The 16,014-nt window shown below is 37.7% G+C and overlaps 1 protein-coding gene across 3 annotated transcripts in view; it reads right to left on the minus strand.

Moving 5' to 3' along the window:
• Positions 1–956: 956 nt before the first annotated feature.
• adgb (androglobin) overlaps positions 957–16,014 on the minus strand; it is a 74,066-nt gene continuing 59,008 nt past the window's right edge. For 2 of the 3 annotated variants that reach the window (XM_041252363.1, XM_041252361.1), the window contains 6 exons: positions 8,702–8,886; positions 8,134–8,289; positions 7,714–7,819; positions 7,376–7,499; positions 1,706–1,889; positions 957–1,242 (listed from right to left, as the gene is read on the minus strand). In XM_041252363.1, coding sequence (XP_041108297.1) covers positions 1,057–1,242; positions 1,706–1,889; positions 7,376–7,499; positions 7,714–7,819; positions 8,134–8,289; positions 8,702–8,886 — 941 coding nt within the window. In that variant the 3' untranslated portion in view covers positions 957–1,056. The remainder of the gene's footprint in view (positions 1,243–1,705; positions 1,890–7,375; positions 7,500–7,713; positions 7,820–8,133; positions 8,290–8,701; positions 8,887–16,014) is intronic. The other variant, XM_041252362.1, reaches the window with a different exon arrangement.

The raw sequence follows: 16,014 nt of genomic DNA on the forward strand, positions 1-16,014 counted from the left end.
TGTGACTTAACAGAAAATGAATTATAGAACACACTACAAAAGAAAGAAAAAAACTTTGATAACTGCAGTATAAACTTCAAAAAACATTCCGTTATTTATTTACTTATGCTGTATCAGCTATATTTAAACAAAATACTGTAAAGCCATAAATATTTGCACCCATAAAACCTATTTTACTCCAGAAATGTTGTCTTTAAACATTTAATTGATTCATGTTTTAAACAGAGAACAACAATTTCAGAGGTTAATATTTGTGCCCTGAGTGATTCAACTCAAAGTTTTTTCTAATTGTCTTCAGTTAAAAATTATAATTTGCAGGAAAATAAAATGAATTGGATTGGACTGTATCCACACTGAAGTGGTTTAAAAAAAAAAAAAAAAAAAAATCATTACTCTTTCAGTGTAAAAAAGAAAAAAAAAAAAAAAAAGATGGCCAATGTAACCAAATATTACAGGCAGATGTGCGGCACTTTATTTTTAAATATACTGTAATATGCTTTTTGTAACAAAGCGTTCTGTTGTTAATTAAAATGTTCATAATTCTATCCGTGAATTCACCATATATCAACCTGTTCTTTTCATACAAATTGTTCCAGGTTTCCAGAGTTTAATTTCAAATGGCTCAGAGCTGCCACTAGAGGTCACTGTGGTCATTCCTATAATATTTCAATAGCTGCGTTTTAGGTCCACTGCCTCCAAGCTTGCTTGTACGAAAATATAAACTTTTTTTTTTTTTCTTGAATCAAAAAAAGTATATTGGGACTTTAAAAAAAAAAAAAAAAAAAAAAAAAAAACTTTAATAAATTTTATTTTTGTTGAACATATATATCAGTTTTTTATAAATAACTGTCCAGGCCGCGTGTCCCCCCCCCCCCCCCCCCCCTTCCCACACCACCCCCCCACCCCCCCCCCCCCCCCCCATATTAAACTATGAATACCAAACGTGGTAGGATAAACTCATTTAATAGTTAGTGTCGTACTATAACATAGAACTTTGAAGTAAAATAAATCACTAATAATAACAATAATATAATACTACTAATAATTCCGTTCTATTTACTTCTTTTTCCCAGCACTTTTCCCTTTCTGCTTGGGAGGGGGGCTATGCTTTGCCAGCGTAGCTTGACGTGAAATTTCCATGTCAGCCGCTTCTTCCTTCACCCTGCGCTCAGCCTCCAGCAGTTTACTCCGGTACGCTTCTCTGCACGTCAAGATCCTCTGCCTCTTTTCATCTAGTATTATCTACAGGTGAGAGAATGATCTTAATGCAGGAGGAACCATTTGAGGAACATGCATGAAAGTGTGATATAAAATAAACAAGACCGAATTACTAATACAGGCTGGTTTAAATTCAGCATTTATTAACGGATACTAAAAATCACGATTGACAAACCAGCCTTCCCATTACAACTTTGTTTTAAAGATGCAGCATGTAGAATGCATTTTTTTTTTTTTGTATTTTGTATTGAAATACATAACAAATCATACTAACTGAAATACAGTAATAGTATTTTTAACATTTAAACCGTCCTACATTGGAAATGTAAGACTTTTATCTGGCCCTCAAATGCTTGGGCTGCTATTGTGAAACAGGCAGTGGTAAAGGGTTGCTGGGATTTTGAAGTGAAGAAGAAAGGGTTTGAAGTTACTCGTATATATTTTAAAAGATATTTTTGAAGAGGCACTTTCATATCTATTTACTCACTTGCAGTTGCTCATACATCTCTAACTGTCTTTTCTTCGAGATGTTTCTTGATTGCATCTCCTGCTCTCTGCGCTCCATTACCAACTCTCTAAACTGGCGAAACCGGTGGATTTCCTCAGATTTCCCTTTCTGCTGTTGCTCAGTTATAAACTCATCCTTCAGCACAGCTTCTGGCAGGGATTTTCTATTGCAAAACAAAACAAAAACCTCTGGTTGGTCATGATGACCCTTCACTACTGGGGTGGGACAAACTGCCCCAAGTGTTAAAAACCAAATATTTGTTTAAAGTTGCTTTTATATGATTTTTTAAATACTCGATGTATGTTATCTTTCATGTGTAAAATCAGACTCTCTAGGTATATATTAGCAAATGCCCAATATTCATGTATGAAATAATGCTTTTGCATTTGAAAATATGATAGTGTACATGGGGATAGAAATGCAATGAATTATGACAAATGACACATTGACACATTTTTCAAATCTCAGAAAGAAGAAAATCTTAATCATGTTTACGTTGTGGGTCAGAAAGCTGATCAAGCAAGGTTCCAATGGGACTATGACTAATTAGGTAGGGGCAACAAGCACCCAACTGTAATTTCATCTCATTTTATGCAAAAAAAAAAAACTTTATAGTGATTTTAATGAAAAGTTGATACAAATGAAAACCACAGTAAGTCATTTTTTAAACATCAAAGTGCGACTGTTTTTTTTTTTTTTTCTTCTTTTTTAATTTATTCATATTTACGCTCTTTTCTCGATATTTCTATCACACTTTTCTTTCATATTTTTCACTGCTTTTCTTCTGTTCTTGTTCTTCACTTTTTTTACTTTTTCTTCCCTTTTATTTTTCATCAATTATTTTTTTTCCTTTTCTTTCACCCTTATTTTTCACCTTACTTTCATGTTTTTTTCTTCATTACATTACTGATTACACTTTTTTTGTATTAATTCTTTGTGCATTTTTTTTTTTCACACCCACCATTTACTCATTCTTACGTTTTAAATTTGATTTATTTTTTTTCATTTCTTTGATTCTTTGTAACTATTTTCCTTTTTACATCTATTTTATTATCTTTTCTCTTTTTTTATCTTATTTTATTTCTTCACTATTATTTTTCATTCTTTTTTTATTACCCTTTTCTCTCACTTTTTACTATTTATATTTGAATTATTTTCGATTATAGAAGAAAGCCCCAATGAAGGGTTTAATCACCTGAAGGTGTTGAAGTAATTATCATTGTAATTGACCTTCGTGATAATGAAGAAAGAAGTAATGAATAATGAACAATAACCTTGTAATCTAGAGGGTGAAATTTCTCAGTCTAATTTTCCTTTCAAGGTATAACAGACTCCCCTTCTGTGATTGTGTCTTTTGGTGTCAGCTATCATTAGATAGATAGATAAGGGTGACCAAAATAACCCTCCTGGGGAGGTTTTCAATTAATATAAAATAATATCTATCATAATAAACTGAAAAACTTCTAAAGTAATGCACAAGGGAATCCGCAAATCACATACATCTAGGCACAGGCCATTTAGAGAGTCAGTAATTCCTCTGATATCCTGCCATCAGTTTTCATATATATATATATATTTTTTTTAGCAACTGGATCACATTTCCCTCACTGATTCCTGATAGTTGGAACAAAACAGGCTTGCCAACTTTAAGTACCAATTATTCTTACAAGAATAATACTTGCTGCAGACAATTGTATTTAAGGTATAAATTATTGTGCTAAACGCAGTAATGAATGAAACAGTTTTCTGTTTTTGTTACACTGCAGAGGTTTGTCTCCACCTTGTCCAGGGCAAAACCTGTACAAAAATGTGCAAAAAAAAAGGAAGAAATATAGGTGTTTTAAAAGGAAAACAACAATCATTCTTTAGTATATCTTCAGTTTTGCTATATATATATTTCAGCAATAAAAAAAAAAAATATATAACTTGTCCTAGGATCTTTGTCAACTCTATCAGACTGTTTTAAAATTATGTTTAAATCATGCATAAATAGAGACAGATATGTTCCAAGGGTTCTTTCTGCACTTCATATAACCTTTTAAGTATTTTATTTTTCTTTAAATTGACCAAACTAATTAGTCTTGAACACTGTCACAAACCATAACACATCAGCCCTGTACACCTTTTAGACTAAAATTAAAACATAACTTAAGATAACAAATGTGTAATTTTATTTCCCTTTGTGTTACCTTGAAACTTCAGTAAACAAGATGGCTGCTTTGTCTGGTGCTTTGATAAGATGTATATTTCTTTTATTTTGTCTACTCCGTAAGACATCAACTCCATCAGATTCACAATGTAAAAATGGCCTGGAGGAGTTGATAAACACTTATACACTTTCCTGTAATCTATACTTAATCTTAGTCATGTATTTACGTACAATATCGGAAATATACATTATTTAAATAATTTCAGTGTAATAACCTTTTTTTTTTTTTTTTTTTTTACAAACTCTTCTTTTTTATATAAAGTATCTGGACCATCTAAAACCTGCACATACTTCTTGATAGAAAACCCAACTATAAAACGCAGTTATTCTTCATTTTGAGCACGCAAAACCACAGCCAAGCATTTCTGTGTCAGTACCATGGAAATGCAGCTTTAATGCTACAGATTCTTAAATCCTCTGGATCCGTGTAATCAACAAGACTAGAAGACAGCTTTCATTTAGTGTGTGGCTCGCCAGCATGTGAAGCATGTTATCTTCGAACATTTTAACGATGCTTGAAACAAAGAGACGATTTTAGCCCCAGAATGTGACATAACACAAGTGACATGGAAACAGTGGGAGCTAATTGAGGAAATGACTCCAGAAGGTGTACCAATATACTCGTTAAAATGGTGACACACCAGGGAAGCTTTTCATAACATCAGTGAATATGAAAAAAGCAGAAAAATGAAAAAACAACATGTATGTTTAGCAAAATCTCAGTATAAAATGCTAATTGAATACTACATTTCACACTTGAGCATAATCAGGCTCGGTTTTTTGGACAAAAAACGCTGCGATTTGTCTGGCCGGGCGTCTGCGGGCTTGCCTGTAAGCTGCCCAGGGCTGCATTGTCCTCCGACGCCGTGCTCTGGGTGGCTGCATGGTGAGTCTGCAGTGTGTAAAAAAGCTGTCTGCGAACGATACATGCTTCATAGGACAGCGTGTGTTCGTCTTCGCCTCTCCTGAGTCAGCGCAGGGGTGGTAGCGGTGAGCTGAGCTAAAAAAATTATTGATCACTACTAAATTAGGGAGAAAATAACAAAAAAAAAAAACCTAATTGCCGACTAAATAAAACAAAAATTAAAAACCCACTGCAATCACCACCCTGTCCTGCTAAATTTGGATAAAATCTGAAGGCAATATGGATCAGGTGCAAGCGGCCGTATGGTTATTGCTCTGAAGAAGAGAAAGAAAGATCTACACAAATGTGTATGTATGTGTAGAGCATATCTTACACATTATGTTGTATTTATTTGTTTGTTTGTTTGGATTAGCATAAATTTGGTACCTAACTGCGTGTATTCAGTTTGTGAGTAACTGCAGAGACGCGTGTGTTTCCAGTCGCTGGTAAGTGAATTACAGTTTATTAAACAGTTAAATAGTTGATTGTTAAGGTAAATCAGGCTGCACTTAAAATAGTAATTTAGATTTCCTTTGTGTGCTGGGCTGTGTTGAATTGGAAGGCTGATTAGAAATGTGTGTTGAGTATTCGGCTCCAGGTAGAGAGGATAGTATAAATTGGCAATCGGTGTCTTAGAATGCCAGCCGTTCCAAGTGCCAGCCAGTCTAAGGGCCACAAGTCCAAGGGAAGTCTGAGCTGTGGCAGAGAGAGCGAGGACAGGTGGATCGAGGACCTTTTCCACATCTCCTCCATGGTCAAATCTTCCTTCTACCATCTTCGAAACATCTCCAAAGTCCGTCCCTACCTTTCCCTCCCAGATGTGGAGATACTTTGTCATGCACTTCTCTCCTCTCGACTCGACTACTGCAACTATCTGTATGCTGGTCTCCCGGCACGCACCATAAACCAAATGCAGCTAGTTCAGAATGCTGCTGCTAGGAATAGCCCCTATAGGTTGGGTGTGTGTAGTGAGAATGGGCACCCTGAGCCTGGGGTACCAATAAAAAGGAAGCATGTGACATATGTCAGATCAGCTGCTGTACTGATAACAAATAATGTCAAACAATGTTATTGGCAACAAAAACTCAGTTTAAACAAAATTAGAAGTACAGATAGGACTACCAAATGCAATAATTTAGATGCATTCTGATGTTTTTTTTTTTTTATTTCTCACAGATATCTTGTTACTGGCGACTCACAAATACAGCATACAGCTATAGGATGGGTGTCAACTGTGCGTGGAATATATGTAATAACGGGCCATGGTATCTCATGCCGTGCACTTTCTAGAAGCTACACCCGGACAGTTAACGAAAAAACCTGTAGTCAAAAACAGTGTGTTCATTTTAACATACCACTAGTGCTTACTTTCCGATTTCCTCATATTTTCCCATCATTTCTGAATTCTTTATCAAGATATTTCTTGTGCTGTGTACCATAAAGAACAAGATATTCTGCACTGCTATAATCAGATGTCCTCCCCCATCTTGCCTGTGATATTTGGCGCACAAGTCTTAATACAAAAATAGCAGCAAAACGTCGGGCTTAAAAAACGCAGCGAATAAACGCTGTAGTGTGATTAGCCCTGAAAGTAACCCGACATTTGGTGCAAGACTGCAATGAAGGTGCTGTAATTATATTATAATTATATGTAGATAGATTCAGGCTGCTCATTTTGGACAAAAACGATATCATAAAGAATGAGAAATCAGGTTTTTGTAGTTACAGAATGCAAATGTCAGGATGCAGGATCAATCTGGGTGTATATGAAATTGGTATTGAAAAACAACCGCGGGAAACATCCAAATATTGAAACAGTACATTTCTAGTCAGATGGTCCAAGTAAGCAATATAAGAATAAGAAAAATTTACATCCTCTTTCTCTTGTTCCACCTATATTGAGATTTAAAGGAGACACAATTTTTTTCAACCTCACATGGAAAGGGAGCTCCAGGTGGAATTAGAGGGACTATGAAAAATTGGAGGGACTTGTCCTTAAGAAGAATGAAGTGGTAAAGTCTTCTTTGAACACTACTATGTTGAGGAAAGTGCCACTGATAAGTTTGATTGGCTTCTGCCTTCAAATCTTCAAACTTTGCTATAACCAGGAAAGTTCACCAAGTTGTGAAATCTGTTTTCAAAATGTCTGCTCTAGTGCACTGATAGAGTAGGGATTATTGCCCACATTGTCAAACATGTAACACAGCAATAATGTTCCATGATGTGGTATGGAACAGAAAAGCCAGAGCACTTGTTGTTATGATTTATTTATATATATATATATATATATATATATATATATATATATATATATATATATATATATCTCGCTTTTCCCGCAGTGATGTAGAGGACAGATCTCACCCCAGTGCACTAGCGTGGACATTTTGAAAAGAGCTTTGAAACAAACTTTAAAGTTATAATTGTAAAAAGTTGCTTCAGACCTGACAAAACCTATGCTGGAGGGTTGGAATGGAAAACACCAGACAGCATGATCAAATCAAAAAAGAAGGTGAAAGAGTCTTTTGCACGCTACCTGATAAAAGGAGTAAAGTCCATGGGAGGCTGCACAAATGATTCAATTGAAACCCTTCGAACGTGATCATTAGCAGCAAGAGTGGATGGTGTTGCAGGACACTCTGGAATAGCAGACACAATGCCTATTGGAATGAATAAGGTTTTACAGCAAAAAAAATGCATCTAAAATTACAATAGAACCTTATCAGCAAAAAAAAACATGACACATTGATTGGTGTACTGTAGCCTTCAGTTTCTAACATGGAGCTATTTTCTGAGGATGATTACATATTTTGGTGGAAACACATTTCTATAGATGAGCCAATTTCTCATCTAAACACATTCGTGCATAAATACCTCCATCTGGGGCTGCAGCAGTAACGTCTTTGCCCCCCTCAGCAGATGGCTCCGGATAAATCTTTTTCATATATTTGTTTATATACTGTAGGCGAGACTGCATTGCCTGGAAAAAGAACGTTTACAGTACTGTTCCTATGGAACTGACAGAATATGTTGCCTGTATGGTTTATTTAGTGTAAAACTAAAATATTCCTAGCCTGTACCATAACACACAATAGGTGTCTGTATATTACAGTATGCATGTAAATCCTGTCATGTGTTTTTACTTACATATTACTTTTAACAAGCATGGAGATAGCTCATATACTTTCAAATGTCTGTTATCCTTTTTTAGCTTTCAATACAAGTTGATCGCCACAAAATTATTTTATTTGGCATAATGTAAAGTTATTGCAGTAGATAACAGTGGTAGGTTACCTTGATTGCTCTTCCTGGTTCTGCTGTTTCCCATGCTTGTTTCAAAGCCCTGATTTCATCCACTCGTTCAGTGTCTTTTTTTACTTCAATTGCTTCTGCGTCATTCTGGTCACTAACAACACGAAGAGTCCAGTTGGGCTTACTGGCATCCAGGGACTGTACAGCAAAAAAACCCCAAAATGGCACTTCATAAACCACATCATATCAGGACCAGTAAACCATGGATTTTATATTCTTGTTTTAAAACCAATAAAGAAAGTAAAATACCTATTTATAAATTATATTCTGTTTTTATTTGTATAGGTTTAAACCAATTAAGAAAGTAAAATACTTAAGTGTTTATCTAACTGCATGCATATGCCAATTGTTACAGTACTTTTTAATGGTATTACAAGTTCATGCAATCTAAAGACAGATGTAAAGAGATTACACTTTAAAACTGAAATTACACTAAAGCAGTATTTCTTCTCTTGTTATGTATATTGTTGCATATACAGTATTTATGCTTGTGAATTGGTGATACCATGGACAGCAGTTGTGAGTATGATTGCAAATTTACTCTGCCTACCGGGGATAATGGCACTATCTTCTCTTTGTCTTTGCTGGGCTTATCCTTTTCAGATTTCTCAACAGGTTTTTCCCTTCCCTTTTTGCCTGATGATTTAGGGGGTGTCGCTGCTGGTTTCTGTGAATCAATCTGTGGTGTCTCCACGCTTACTGGGGTTGTAGATTCCTCACGCTTCTCACCATGAACTGTGGACAGAAATACGAGACATAAGTCCTGAAGGCTGTATATGTATAGTACTCATGACGAACAAGCATATTAAAAATAACACCTGCCTAATGTAAATGTCTGATATGTTCAACCTTAAATGGAAGGGAATTTGCTAAAAAAAAAAAAAAAAAACAATAAAAAAAACATGATTTACCTGTTTCAAAATTTACAATTTTAGGTTGTAATGTGAAGTGACTTTATGACACACGATTCAGAATTTCGGATTATTTCAGATAACTCACTCTCTTAGATATTGCCTCAGTGTTCCAAATAAGATTTGAATGCTAGTTCATGTAAACACAGTTTTTTGGCACTTACTTGCAGTACATTGCACTGAGCACTATGCAACATTTGCTTGTCACTAGTAGCAGATGTACAGTAAGTAGCTCCCACTCCAAATACTCCTACTTCTTAGCACACCTAGGAAAATTTATATTGTAGTATTAATGAGCAGATGTACTTCATGGAAAAACACTAGGTGCACTTATAAAGAATTTATAATGTATTATATATGTAAATTTATAATGTATTATATATGCATAGAGGAGTGATGACATCACCACCGAGTCCAACAGGCAGAGAGAACACAGGAGATGCCAGTAGTGGTGCGCACAGTCAAAATGAGAAGACACGAGGCACGGGACATGGTGCCACTCCCCCAGCGGGGCTCACCACAACAACAGCAACAATGGCGGCACCAATAGGAGACAGCAAGGCCCCACACTATCGCTTATATGATGGTAAGACCATTCATTCCTTATCCAGTTTAAATTGTTTGTTCAACATGAGGGATAGGACAGTGTGGATAAAACAATACAGTTATGTTACACCCGAACATATGCTGCTTCTTGCAATGTGAGGTGACCTTCCTGGGCCACAGAGTAAGAGGAGAGGGCATTAGCACTAAGCCATCGAGGTAGGCACCGTTTGTAGCTGGCCAGTCCCCACCAACCAGTGACAACTGAGGGTGTTCCTGGGGCTGGCCAGCTACTACCGTCTGTTTGTCCTCAACTTTGCAGGCCGGACAGCCCCCTTGTTCAAGCTTTTGAAGAAGGGTGCCATTCCACTGGACACTGCCTTTCTCACTCTGAAGGAAGTCCTCACCCAGTCACCCATGCTGGCACCCACAGACCACTGTCTGCCGTTCACGCTGGACCACAATGCGAGCAATGAGGGCATTGGAGGTGTGCTGTCCCAGGAGGGACCATCAGGAGAGAAGGTGGTGGCCTACATCAGCCACTCCCTCAACAAGGCGGAGCGCCACTATTGCGTGACCAGGCGAGAACTGTTAGCCGTGGTCGCAACAGTCTGTCACTTCCACCATTACACCTGTTTGGGCTGCCATTTAAGATCCGGACAGACCATGTGGCGCTACAGTGGCTGCTTACTTTTAGAGAGCAGGAGGGACAGGTTGCCTGCTGGATTGAGCAGCTCCAGTCCTTCAAGTTTACCATCCAACGCGGATGCCCTGTCGTGCCAGCATTGTGCCGAAAAAGACTGCACTCATTGCCCGAAGACAGAGGCCAGAGAGAGAGACAGGTGATCTGGTTGAACCAGGAGGAAGATGGGTCAGAGGCTCAGCTGGTCAGTTGCTGGGAGATAGTGGCAGTGGGGCTGGAGGATTAGAGACAACAGCAGGGACAAAACCCAGATCTGTAGCCAATGTTGCGATGGCCCTGGGACCGACAGGGACCAGGGTGGAACAAGGTGCTGCTACATTCACCGGCCACCAAGGGGTTGTGGTCACAGTGGCAGGGGTTGAGGGTACAGGCGGGTGTTCTGCAGAGGAGTTGGAAAGAGCCGGCAACCGGAGAAAAGCAGTGTAAAGTAGTGGTGCCGAAGAACCTACAGGAGGAGACATTGAGGGCACACCAGGGGATGCCAGGAACAGGCCACTTTGGGGTGACCAAAACAATGCGCTAGCTCCAACAGGGATTCTACTGAGGCCGGTGCTGTTGCGACGCAGTGGACTTATGCAGGAGATGCGATGAGTGCACTGCCAGGAAGGGACCCCCGGAAAGATCCCATGCCCCCCTCCAGCAGTTCGTCATCGGCAGTCCCATGGAAAGGGTAGCTGTGGACATCATGGGTCCATTTCCACGTACCGACCAAATGGCCTGAAGCATACCCGCTCCCGGACTAGGAGGCTGGTACCGTAGTCGAGGCCCTGCTGGAGTCTTCAGCCGCTTTGGAGTCACCGAGGAGCTGCACTCCCACCAGGGGAGGAACTCTGAGTCGCAGACGTTCGCAGAGATGTGTCAGCATCATGGGATACATAAGACTCGGACATCTCCACTCCACCCATAAAGCGACGGGCTGTTTGAGCAGTTCAACCACATGCTGGCCAAGCAGCTTGCCATCACTACTGCAGCCTACCAGCAGGATTAAAAGGCCCACCTTCCTCTGATCCTGATGGCCTTTTGCTCTGTGGTCCAGGGTGGTTGAACCATGGTCCTGATCCTGGGTCACGAGCTACACGCCCCATACGACCTGGCATTTGAAAAACCACCCAACAGCAACCCCGAACCAGCTGGGCTTGAGTATGCCAGCCAACTGCAGGACCGTTTGGAGGTGGCCCACAGCTTTGCTCGGGACTGGCTGCAGGCCACTGCCAGAAGCGGCATTATGACACTTGGATATGGGGGCAACAGGTTAACTCGGGGGACCTGGTGTGGGGTTTTAACCCCAGACACAGACAGGGATGTTTCCCCAAGCTTGACAGTACCTAGACAGAACACCTCGGGGAAGTGACCTACAGCATCCGACTATCCCCTAGAGAACGGAGGGTGGTACTACACATGGATTGCCTAGGGCACAAACGTGCTCAGCCTGCCCCAGAGGGCAACTACCTCCCCCATACCCGAACTCGTCACAATAGCAAGGCAGGGCGTTCGTTGATAAACTTAAATTATGTTATTGACTATGCACGTTACAAAAATGTAATTATTTAATCGATTATACAGTATTTATTTTGATGTATATAATGAGGAATGGAATCGATTGAAAAATCGATTTTCGATTTAATCGTAGCAGCCCTATGCTTTATCTACATTTATATATACATACTATTAAGTGGTATGTTTTATACTACAAATGTTTCAGTTAAATAGGCTGTTTTTTTATTTTTGTATTGTTTTAACACTGTGAAACTGTTCTTTGGATAGGCAGGCAGAAAGATGGCACTGCTGTATACCTTTTAGAGTTTTCTTTTTGTGTTATTTTGCTGCACAAGACTGTAGAAAGCTTGTAGTGAAACAAACAAAAAAAAAAGACTAAAAGATTCTCGTCTACCATAACACTGGCCACATTTTATATCATAAATCATTCAGGTTGCTTTGAAAAAATAGACTTCTTTATGGTGTAAGAAAATCAGTCTTTATGTTTAAGTATCTTTTTATTAATAGAATGTACTGAAGAGACCAAAGCTGTCAGAAACAGTTTTAATGCGGATAGTTATAATGCTGTTATGGCACAAAAAGCATCTTTAAAAAAAAAAAAAAAAAAAAAAAAAAAAAAAAAAAGATTGTCATAAGTACATTATTAGGAATTTCAAATCCCTGAATAATCTCAAAACAGCTTGTTTAATACATTTTTTTTAGTTTTATTATAAATACAGAATAAAGTCAAGATATATACAACTCCAAACTTGCTGATAAAACCACTGAGATGTCAGCAGCAAGCCAACTCTCCATGCAGCTCAAACAGTAATTGTGGTACCTCTCATAACTGTCTTTTTTGTAAACATAGAAAATGTCTCTGTGTTCCTTCATGTGACATTTCTTGGAAGTGCAGAACTGCATATGTACAAAAGTGTTCTGCAATTTTGTTCACCAACAAAACATCTAAGACAGTTCTGGAAACAATTGAATAAGACACCTCGCTAAATCCAGAATACAACTTTAAATAAGAGGACTTTATATGTTTTAGGGCCTATTTTAATTGTCGAACAAGCGTGGGTCTAAATAACACCCCCATTTGACATGTCAATAATTGGAAAAACAAGAACATTTTTTTAAATATATTTTATAGCATACAAGAAATTCACTCCTGAAAAATGCACCCTGTTACATGATTTTAATTAGTTCACAGTTTTTAGTGAAGGTGCTAGAGTAACAGATATTGTAAAAAAGGCTCTTGAGATATTCTTGGAAAAGGTGTTACAAGAATGTACTCTAGTTGCAAAATAAGATTTTGTTGGTAACTGAATGCAAGAATTATCAAGAAACCATTTGTATTACCATTTCAAAACCAATACATAGGTTGTTGAGCAAAAAACTTAGTTTCACACCACAGTGTGTAAAAGCAAAACACTCTAATCCGGTGCTATCTATATTGGTACAAAAGGGAAACTTTACAATGCATACAATTCTTCTTTATAAATATAAGCTCTGATATGTATAAACACAAGTACACTTGAAATTAAAAGTGACCTGACTACCAAAATGGACAGGATTTTATATATGTTTGCACTACAGGCCAAAGTCCTTAACGATGGTCTATATTCATTGAAACTGTATATATACTTTAATTCTTCCACAGCAACGGTACTCGTAGCAACCGCTCTGACCTAGACTGACGTGCTTGCCTTGCTTATCACAAATAAAAAATATGGTGGAAGTTCAATTTCTTCAGCTTTCTGAAGATTAGCTTTAACAAATTATAAACGAAAAATTCGCTAAATTTACAAAAGAAAACATCTACCGCCATCTTTCAGCAATATCTAAAAAAAAAAAAAAAAAACAGATTTACAGAAGTCATGGAGCCTCAAGGCCTATACGAGACACAAGGCCTGAATGCAGATAAAGCTGTCTTTCATGGTTTAATAAAACATATATGGACTGGATATTTCTTATATCCCCCTAGTGGACAATCATTTTCCACGATATGCCACAACTTCAGTGCATATTTGTACACTATAGTGTCATGATAAGTACAGTTTTACAATACCATTCTACTGTGCAAAAAGGTAAATTATACTGTCAGGTAGCTCAGGAGCTTTCATTAATTCACAAGACTAATATTCAAAATGTGTTCATATTTATGACATCTACATGCAGTATAACGTGTTATAGTGCAATTTTATGATATCTGTATTTCAAGATCAGATATCTCCCATTATTATGTATCTCAAGTAATTATTAATTTATTTTAAAAAATGCTTCAAAAAGACAAACATTCATTTCTTTTTACTTTCAAACACCCACCACAACCCATTTCTTACTTATGCTGATGTTGATTCTCCAATCAAATACAACTAATGAGTAAAATAAATTGCTTTATTTGAAGCTGCGATGTGGTTTCATAGGAATGAAACATGAAGGGATATAGGAGGGGGAAGGGAAGGAGTTAGCAAATCAAGAGAAACTGAATTCCCCTTTAATATGTAATATTTCTTACTGCCCATGCGTTTTCTGTAATTTTTAGATAATAATTCAATAAGCATGAATTATTTCCATTATAGAAAACATCCACCCACGGAAGCATGTATTTGGGTACAGTGCAAAAACTGTAGCTGTACAATATGGAAAGTAATGAACGTTAAAAAAAAAAATAACACAGTTCATACATCAGAATTACTATAAGTCATTTATTGTCAAGTTTTTTAATTGTGTTAATGCGTTATTATTTTAAACAAAACTATTTTAAACAATTTTTTTCACACTTGTCTCTAAGACACTCTATGCGCAATTCCAAGGCTACATTCCAACAGAGTATGTTACAAAGCAGGCTGGACCACAGTAAAACATATGCGGGCAACTATACTCCACACATCTAGGGAATTTAGCGTTCCCCAATCACCAGACCACTTAATATAAAATATAAACATATTTTACTTAAATCTAGAATCAGTCTGCCAATATTCACAGCAAGAAATATAACTGTGTCAAAGGGTAGTGCACCATAAAAAAAAAAAAAAAAAACAACAAAAAAGGTAAAAATAAAATAAACACTAATCACTGAAAATGCCATTATACAACTTAGGTGAAGTCAACACCTATAGAGGTAGAGTTCAACTGCTACAGTATTACCTTGTTCAAATGTTCAAAGTCTCACATGTTAGATCCAGAAGAGTTTTGAAGAATCTTGGCTTCCCATCCTGAAAGATTCAAAGTGTGGCAGGATACAGCCAAATAAACCGTATGTTGTCATCTTGTAGTTGCTTGCGCATTGAGTCGAACTCTTGGCGACTCTTCTGAACTGCAAACGAAAAGTCCTGAAAGAACATTATTTTCCTCCCATTGAATCTCAGGTCGCCCTTCTTCCTTGCAGCTTCCAGTACAGCTTGTCTATTCCTGTAGTTGTGGAATCTCAAAGTGATGAGTTGGGGTCTTCCTTCTGTTCCAGCGCAAGCGAGCGGTGGGCCCTCTCTACTTTGTGAATCCCATGCTTGGCTCTAATGTCCAGTTGTTCAGGTATCCATTTCTCAAAGACCAATTTAAGACCAATGATTCTTAAATTTATACGCCTCACCCTGTTCTCGGCATCCTCCACTCGCTCTTGTGACTCTTTAATAGCCTTCTCAGCCATTATGATACATTTATCTCGATCAATTTCTCCGTCCTCTATAGGAAATATATGTTCTTCTGTTGCTTAATTCCTTTTACTGGATTCAATCAATTCTGCCTTTGGTGTGTCGACTGAGATGATAAATCATTCAAGCTTTGTATCCAATATACTCTCGATTTGTGCAGAGACATCTTGAACGATCTGCGAGATAAAGGCTTCAGATACACAACAGCGGTAGTCACCTTGTCCCTCTTGATGTCGTGCAGCACTTCTAGTTTTGGAATTTTTCTTGGTTGACTTGTAGTGATCTTGGTCAAATTCACTCAATATTCACCCAGGGAATTTGTTACTGAAGTTGTGGGATTTTTTACTAGCGAAGTAGAACAGGAGGGGATCAAATGATGGCAAAATACGATCAGGTTATGAGGAGCTTGTCTCTTTCAGTTTAAGCGTCATGCCATCCCCCACATATGTCACAATTAACAAGCACAGAGATTGCAATGCCCACCTCGGAGGGTAAAGAAATATTAATCTCTGTGTGCTGGTTTTTATAAAACTATGCTGTGTTTAAACTTTGTATATCATAACTTTAAAATGAA

Source organism: Polyodon spathula, chromosome 6 (assembly GCF_017654505.1).
Source record: "Polyodon spathula isolate WHYD16114869_AA chromosome 6, ASM1765450v1, whole genome shotgun sequence".
Taxonomy (NCBI): Eukaryota; Metazoa; Chordata; class Actinopteri; order Acipenseriformes; family Polyodontidae; genus Polyodon; species Polyodon spathula.